General features: G+C 50.6%; 1 protein-coding gene across 2 annotated transcripts in view; it reads right to left on the reverse strand.

Annotated features, from left to right (window-relative positions):
• Nucleotides 1-7,885, reverse strand: part of AKR1E2 (aldo-keto reductase family 1 member E2) — a 32,492-nt gene extending 24,607 nt beyond the window's left edge. For both annotated transcript variants that reach the window (XM_057544036.1, XM_057544035.1), the window contains exons 1-4: nt 7,799-7,885; nt 5,614-5,757; nt 3,533-3,630; nt 1,262-1,335 (exon numbers count right to left, since the gene is read on the reverse strand). In XM_057544036.1, the coding sequence (XP_057400019.1) occupies nt 1,262-1,335; nt 3,533-3,630; nt 5,614-5,757; nt 7,799-7,837 (355 nt within the window). In that variant the 5' untranslated portion in view covers nt 7,838-7,885. The remainder of the gene's footprint in view (nt 1-1,261; nt 1,336-3,532; nt 3,631-5,613; nt 5,758-7,798) is intronic.
• Between the last annotated feature and the right edge of the window lie 145 nt (nt 7,886-8,030).

Raw genomic sequence — 8,030 nt, forward strand, 5'->3', positions numbered from 1 at the left:
GGCCGGCTTAGCCTTGGCTGTTTAGGAATCCTTGGGAAGACAGGTGTGTGCTGCATTCGGCCTATAGTTGTAAGGGACGTTCCAGAAAAGAATTTTTCCCAACATGCAAAGACACACACACACACACACACACAATCCCAAGAAACAAAAACCAAAAACATTTCTTCTACACTTGGTGAGGGAGACCCTTGGTCCCCGGGACCGCTGATGCTCACAGTATCCACATACGGTGTAATTTTTGTTTCTGTTCCTTCTAAAGCAGTATTCTGAGCTGCCCTCCCCGCTTCTGCCCCTAACACACTTGCGGACTACGACCCTCGCCCGCAGTAAGAGCCGTCCACCCCGGACAGCCATCTCCGAACCCGTAGCTGAGGAGCTGGGGGCAGGGGTGTGCAGAGTGAGGGGAGGGGACGCATGGCCCAGCCTCTACCCGCAGGGGGCCCTCTGCCCGAAGTCTAGCAGAAATCAGGAATCAGTGACAACTGGAGTTCTGCCTGGAGGGAGAACTGGGGCCAGGGGTCCTCTGGGTTAAGAGGAGAGAGTGGACAACTCGGGGAGGGCCCGACTCCTCAGGGCTGGGGCAGCCTGGGTGCAGCGTCACTGGGTGGCACTGGGGCGAGGGGTGGGTGTCTGGCTGGGCGGGCAGCCCCAAGAGAGCTCTGGCCACACCCCTGCCCACTCAGCCCCTCTCCCCACCCCATTCAATCACGTGTGCCAGCTCCCAGGCTGGGAAGGGCCAGTCTCTGCACCTGAGGCCTCATCCTGCCCCTGGTGTCAAAGCTGCAGGGGACGGGGATACTGGCTCCGGCGCTCAGCACACCTCCTGCCCCAAGCTAGCGGGTGATGACAAACCCTCCGACGCCGATTCGAAAGGAGGAAACGCTTTCTTGGATATTCTCAAGAATCCGCTTTGGGTTGACGGATTTGGGAATCACTATCACATTCCTCTGGATCTGAAATCGGATCAAAATCTTCAGGGGAAAAAAAAGTCTAATATCAGATACAGGGCCTCATCGGAGTCAGAGCTCAGTACTTTCCCTGACGGTTCACGCTATATCGTGCAGTAAAAGTCCAAAAGCCAGGGGCAGCAGGAGCTTTTACTACAAGCGCTTTCATTCTAAGTCCTTTAGAAACCAAACTGGCATCTTCTGAGCAGCCCTAGCAGGAGAAGCTTAGGGGACCTGCAGACGCCTTAAGAACTAACGTGTCCGATCCCCAAACAAGGGGACATCGGAGCAAGGACGCAGCGGCCCCAACCTACCTGAGCTGCAGACTTCTTGTGCTTCTGAGAGATCATCTGGATCACAGGGTCTTCCATCAGGTGCGCCCCCCTCACTGGGGAGAAGAGCACAGGGGCCACAGGATCAAATGAGTATGCTTCCTTCTTTAGGAAAACCCCAAACTTTCTACAAATGCAAAATCTAGATGTATTTTTTGTCTGGTCACGATACTTGCTCAGCATAGGAAACTTAAATGATGCACAACAGCTGTCACCCAAATACCACCATCTTAGAGAAACCACTGTTGACATTTCAGTGGAGACAGCTGGACACATTGCTTTTTGCGTATATATGGTGCTTTTTCTCAAGAACCAGGCAGCAACATCAGAGCGTATGAGGCAGTGGGTCTCTGTGCTTTGCCCCTCTGACATTTAAAGGCTCTCTGACCTCTCTGACCTGTATTGTAGGACATAGAGTAGTGTACCATTGATAAATAATTGTTGTTGATGATGATTATTTCAGACAGGTTCACCTCAAACACCAAGAAAAAGTTGAGATTGTGAACCTTCAGTGTAGAGAGTTTCAAGACGGTGACTGAGTTCTGTCCCTCCACCTCTGCCCAGCAGAGGACAGGCCCTTGTCACCCTGGAGAGCCATCTCCCAGGGAACATTATTATTATTATTATTTTTTAAAGATTTATTTTTTTATTGATTAATTGATTGATTGATTGATTGCTATGTTGGGTCTTCGTTTCTGTGCTAGGGCTTTCTCTAGTTGTGGCAAGCGGGGGCCACTCTTCATCACGGTGCGCGGGCCTCTCACTGTCACGGCCTCTCTTGTTGCGGAGCACAGGCTCCAGACGCGCAGGCTCAGTAATTGTGGCTCACGGGCCCAGCCGCTCTGCGGCATGTGGGATCTTCCCAGACCAGGGCTCGAACCCGTGTCCCCACCCAGGGAACATTATTTAAGCAGTTACTAGGTTTCAAGCACTGCGCTAGGAACAGCCACCACAGTCTACTGAGGGGAGCCGATGGAGTCCGTTCCATCTGACCGTGGGCCCAGGGTTCCAGCTGGCTCTCCTGCCGTGGAGGGCTCTCCGCACCTGCTCCCCCAAGGGCTCCACTGCCCGGGTTCAGCTGTGGAATACGACCCGGCCTTCTAGGAACTCCCCTGCTGCTGCCAAGTTCAAACACATGTGCCCCATTTCAAATGGGAAACACACAGGTAATAACAGTGCCACCATTTCAGCCTCTGCTGGGCCCCTGACATGTCCCAGGCACTGAGTGAGGGGCTGGGCAGAGTTGCGAATTAGATGCAGTGCTTGCACTCGGTGAACTCTGATAAGTGGAGAGAGTGAGGAGAAAATAGGGACAAGAGAGTGTGACAAGGGCTGCAGACCAAACATGAGTAAGGGGAGTCAGGAGGGCTTCCTGGAGGAGGTGTTGCTGAATTGAGCCTTACGTTAGAAATTGGAGTTAACCAGATTGAAAAAAAAGATAATAAGGTAAAGAGAACAACATATATAAAGGCACAGAGACTAGAAAGAACATGTTCTGTTCCAGGAACCCACAGAGTTTCAAGTGATTAGTGCAGAGAGTGTTTGCAGGAAGAAATGAGGCCAGAAATAGGCAGAGGCCAGATCAGCCAGGACTCGCAGGCCACGCCAACAATTGAAGGAGTTTTAAGCAAGAAAGTGACATGGTTAAATTGGGATGCCTCCCTCAGTCTGGCAGGAGTTCAGAGGCTGATCCCCTAACCCAAGAGTTATCACTTGACTAAGGCAAACAGTGAGAGCAGAGAGCAAGAGACAGACTCCAGGTTCTCTGGAAGAATGATCAGTGGATCTTGCTGATGGATTGGATTGGATTGGGGGAATCGGAAAGGGGTGATGTCTAGGAGTCTGGTCTGGGTGGCTGAGTGGGTGGAGGCCTGTTGGTTCATGTAGGGCAGGGCAGGTTCTGGGGAAGATGGCATGTGGCGTTTGGCTCCTATGGAGATGGAGGTGTCCGTGAACCATGTCTATGAACCGTCCCGTCAGAGGCCCAGGAGAGGACGAGATGCACTGGTCCAGAGCTCTGCAAAGTGCTCGCTTTCAGCTGGGGCAGCCCCTCAAAGCAGCCCCCAGTCCCGGCCCCTCCCCCAGCCGGAGGGCCTAGGGAGCTGACAGCCCCCTACCCCTTGCAGGTGCCTGTGGGCCCTCCACACCCCGCCCAGGCCTTCGTTAAACCCTCCGCTAACTCCCCACATTAAACTGGAGGGCGAAGCTATTTCCTGCTTGGGTCTGGGCTCAGGAACACTGGCACATCCCTACCTGGAGCCCCCGAGGGGCCGGTAAGCAGTCATGGACACAATTCTCCATTGGCAAAAACTGATCAGGTTCTTCTGAGTCAGGTATGGGTGGCGCTCGATCTACAAAGAAAATCACAGCTTACCAGGGAAAACAGTCCACCAGAAAAGGGGTCCTACACGCCTGTCTCGACTCTGTCACTGATGAGCTAGGTGACGCACCTTGAGGGTCTACAGCTGTGAAGTGGAAAGACTAGACTGTGATCCCCGAGACGCCAGCCCGCTGTGAATACCTGTGTCAGAAGCGCTCGAGCCTCACCTGCTGCGTCAGGCCCCCCTCATCACTTTAGGTAAAAACCACGGCCTCCCACCCCCTCTGTGCGTGTGTATCATTACCTGACATCTTACATGTTGTATTTTCTGCTATTGTCTGTCTGTTGCCACTAGGATGTAAGCTCCACGAAGGCAGGGATCTTGGTCCGATTTTGTTTTGTTCACAGATGTCTCCTGAACATCTAGAATAAGCTGGGCAAACCGAAGGTGCTCAATAAATATCTGCTGAGTGGATGAGTGAAGCTCACAAGGGACAGACACACGCCCCAGCGGCCCCAGTGGACGTTCTGAGAAGCTCGAGAGGAGATCCCTGTCCCCTCCACACTCTGAATTCTCGAACGATCCAGGTCATAAGTGACCGGATGGAGACTCGCTTCAGTGAATCAGGGGGAACCAGGAATGTGCTGGGTGCAGCCATCAGGAGAGCCCCCAAAGGAGAAGCATTCCTGGGGCATCCACAACCCTACTTAGGAAACACACCCTCCAGCTTCCAGAACTGGACGACGTTCTGTTTCTGCTCTGGTGCTGGGTGCTTGCGAGGGCTCACTGGTGGAAACACCACGGGCTTTGCCCTTCAAGACCCCGCATGCTTCTCTGTATGTTACACTTCAGTTAAAAAGTTTATTCATAGAAAAGAAAGGACACGACGCTCTATACCCCCAGATGGGAGACTACCCGAGTGCCCATCAAGTACAGAATGGACAACTGCTCTGTGGCGTGTTCCCACATGGAGCATCACGCAGGAACAGTGAGAAGAACAGTGACCCGCGGTCACACGCGGGTGTGGAGGATCTAACAGGTGAAACGCTGAGTGAAGGACCAGGACACAAGCGATCATGGAACGTACCATGTTATCCATATAAAGCTCTAAAGCTACTCAATACTGTTGGACATCTGAAGAGTGGCTGCCCTTTCTGAAGGACGGGGGACGCGAAAGGAGCACAGTTGGGGGCCTCTGGGGGGGCTGGTCATGTTTGTTTCCTGATCCACATGCTGGTCAGAGCTGGGCTCAGCTTATGAGACTGTATCAAGCTCTATTCTTACGTGTGCACTTTTTTGTATGTACCTATCACTTCAACAAAAAGTTTAAAATAAAGTGCTTAAAGGGAGTTCTTTAATTCTCCACCATCCGGGTCTACCCCCAGCACTTCCCACAGGGCCTGCCTCCTAATTGTCCTTCACAAGCCTTTCTCTGTCCCGTCCTGGCCTGTGTCCTAGTTCAGGCCGTCATCACCCCCGCCTCTACGGCTGTTACTGTCGCCTGTCTCCTGCCTCCTGTTCAAACACGTGCTTCTTTCAGCGGCTACAATCACTTCGACACAACACAAGTCTCTCTTACATAGAATACAAGCTCCCTACTTCAAAGCCTTCAGCGGTGCTCCTTTGTCTAAGGGGAAAAGAATAAGCTCCTCAAACGGCATCCGGACTTCCACCGTCTGGCCCATCCGCTTCCCCAGCCTCGCGTCTCTCTGCTGCCTAACATTTTTCGATGTAGGAACGTCAAGCTTCTTATGGGCCCCTGTACCCCGCGCTGTCCCATACCCCGTGCCTTTGCTCAAGAGGTTCCCTCTGCTTGTCATGCTGTCCCCGACCCCTTGACCGCACCACTCCCAGCATTTGCACGAAGCTGCAGAAGTCCTGTCCCGTCTGGTTCAAGGTGGAGTCATCAGTTCCCGTGAGGAGACCGGAAAACCCCCCCTGTGCTGCTCCCCCCATCTCGTGGCCCAGCCCTGAGCTGCCTGCACCCCGCTCTCTCTGCCAGGGAAGGCCTACCTTGCTGACAATAAACAGGTCCTTCCGCCTCACCATGCCCTCCTTAACCTTGCATTGGATCCTCACTCCAACCTCATTCTCATTGTGGTACAAGCCCGTGTCTATCGCCACTTTGACCGCCTCCGTCACTTCCCATGGGGCTGCCTGCAAAATGAGGAACAGAAATAAGCCACCCACATTCTGGAGAGGCCAACCCTAATTCCCCCTTTGCACTCTAGAATGCACAACCAATGATACGTAAAAAATGAAGTTACTGAATTGGTACTCCTATCCCTTCGTCCTAAAATTTGTTAATGTCAGAGTCAGAAAGGATTTATAGTTAATCTAAGTTCAAATTCCTTTACTTATTTGCAGAAAACGCTTTAGGTATTTTTAGTGTTTGCAAATAACTGAGCTAGAGGCCGTGCTTCCAGAATGGAACACAGGAATAAATAAATTTAGGATGCATAAAGATGACAGGTGAGCTGCAAGGAGGTACAGGCTCACCCTCTACCCACAGAGACTATCAGCCCAAGTGTGAAGGTAGACATGTGCACACAAAGATAATCCATCACACAGAGCATCTGCCAGACCCAAAGGAACGAGATGGACTCTATCAGGAATGTGGAAGTTCAGAAAAGAAAACGCTCACTGTGAACGGGGTTGTTCTAGCAGGCAAGGGGCCTGGAACCAGGGGAAGAGGCCTGGGACGGCTCACAGGACCATTAAACCCAATGTTCCCAAAGGGCTTCACAGCTCACAAGGCACTTTCTCACTTGAACTTGACATCACTCCACGAGATGCATTAGTATAATGATCTTCATTTGACGAGAACACATTCAGAGTGGCTGGGAGCTAATGAACTAAGTGTCCACCTCAAAGTTAGAAGAACCACTTATGAAAATAAGAATGAATATCAAAAATCGATAAAGAAGATCAACAAAGCCAGTGGTCAGTTCTTTGAAAAAGCTTAATAAAGTAGACAAACTTTTTTGTTGTTGTCCTTTTTTTTTTTTTTTTGGCTGCGCTGCACAGCATGTGGGATCTTAGTTCCCCAACCAGGGATTGAACCCGGGCCCCCAGCAGTGGGAGCGTGGAGTCCTAACCACTGGGCCACCAGGGAATTCCCTAAAGTAGACAAACTTTCGACAAGACTGAAGAGACCCATTTTTTAAAAAATGACATGAAAGAAAAGCAGTACATATAGATAAAAATAGAGATTTAAAATCTAAGAAACTATTATCAATGACTAGAAGCCGACAATTTGGAAAAATGAAATAAAATGGAAAAATTCCTAGAAAAACTTAACTCAATAAGAAATAAAGCTCAATTGTCCTATATAGTTATTTTTAAAATGAAGCAATTAAAAACAACACACACATAGTTCTACAAAATTTTCAAGTCAGAATTCATCCCACTTTAAAACAAAATCTTTCCGACAAGAGGTAAAGAGGAAATAATTCCAACTCATTCTACCAAACCACAATGAATTAAACTACATCCCTGGCCTCTACGAGTTAAGTTGATAGAAGAAATAATTTAAATAATATTTTGATGAGCAAGGGTAGATCATTCGAATTCCTACTCATCCAATAACTTCCTATGTGACTTCTTAAATGAATATCTTTTTACCAAAGACTAAGTTTTAAAAGAAAGCAAATCTGAAAGGCTATTTAGTTAGTGCTATGTCTAAATCACTGACAGGAATTAGAAAGTCCGAAGTAGAGAAAGGTCCAAAGTACTTCCACTATCAGGTTTTTACACGGGGAAGAAGACAAAGTTTCATTGTTTCTTTTTAAAACCAAGTTGGCAATGACAGCATTTCCTTGTCTCTTTGATACACACATTTCCCCATCTTCCGGTTGGCTGCTGCTCTGATCTGTGAGGTGACTGCCAATCTTCCCGCCCTTATCTAAGCATGACCACCTTTTCTTCTGGGCTTTTCCAGACGTTATTTCTGAATAATTATGATTGAGACTCAATATGAATAAGGACAACCTCCATTTTCAGAAAACCTGATATCTAAATATTCCATCTTTCAAACACAGGAGGAGCCCCGCGGCAGGTGCGGGCAATCAGCTGGGCCTGAGGAGGCTGCGGCATGTGTCCCGGGGGTGTCCCCGCGGGTGTCCAGGTAGGTGGCCCCTCCACGTCAGGGAGCGCCGAGGAAAGGCGCCGCCCCTCCCCGACCACGGGGCCACCTCACCTTCCAGGTGCCCAGGCCCAGGACAGGTATCTTCTCCATGCTTCAGATCACCTCTGCAGCTGCCGCGCGGCTCCGAGGGACGCCACAGTAATGGGTGCCCGGATTCGCTGGCGGCACCGTGGTGGACACTTCGATTGGCCGGCGGCACCGATGGTGGACACCCTGATTGGCTGGCGACGCGGCCGGTTAGCCAGAAGCGCTCGCGGGCAGTGGACACGCCCACATGGGCGGA

The sequence above is a fragment of the Balaenoptera acutorostrata genome, chromosome 3 (assembly GCF_949987535.1).
Source record: "Balaenoptera acutorostrata chromosome 3, mBalAcu1.1, whole genome shotgun sequence".
Classification (NCBI taxonomy): Eukaryota; Metazoa; Chordata; class Mammalia; order Artiodactyla; family Balaenopteridae; genus Balaenoptera; species Balaenoptera acutorostrata.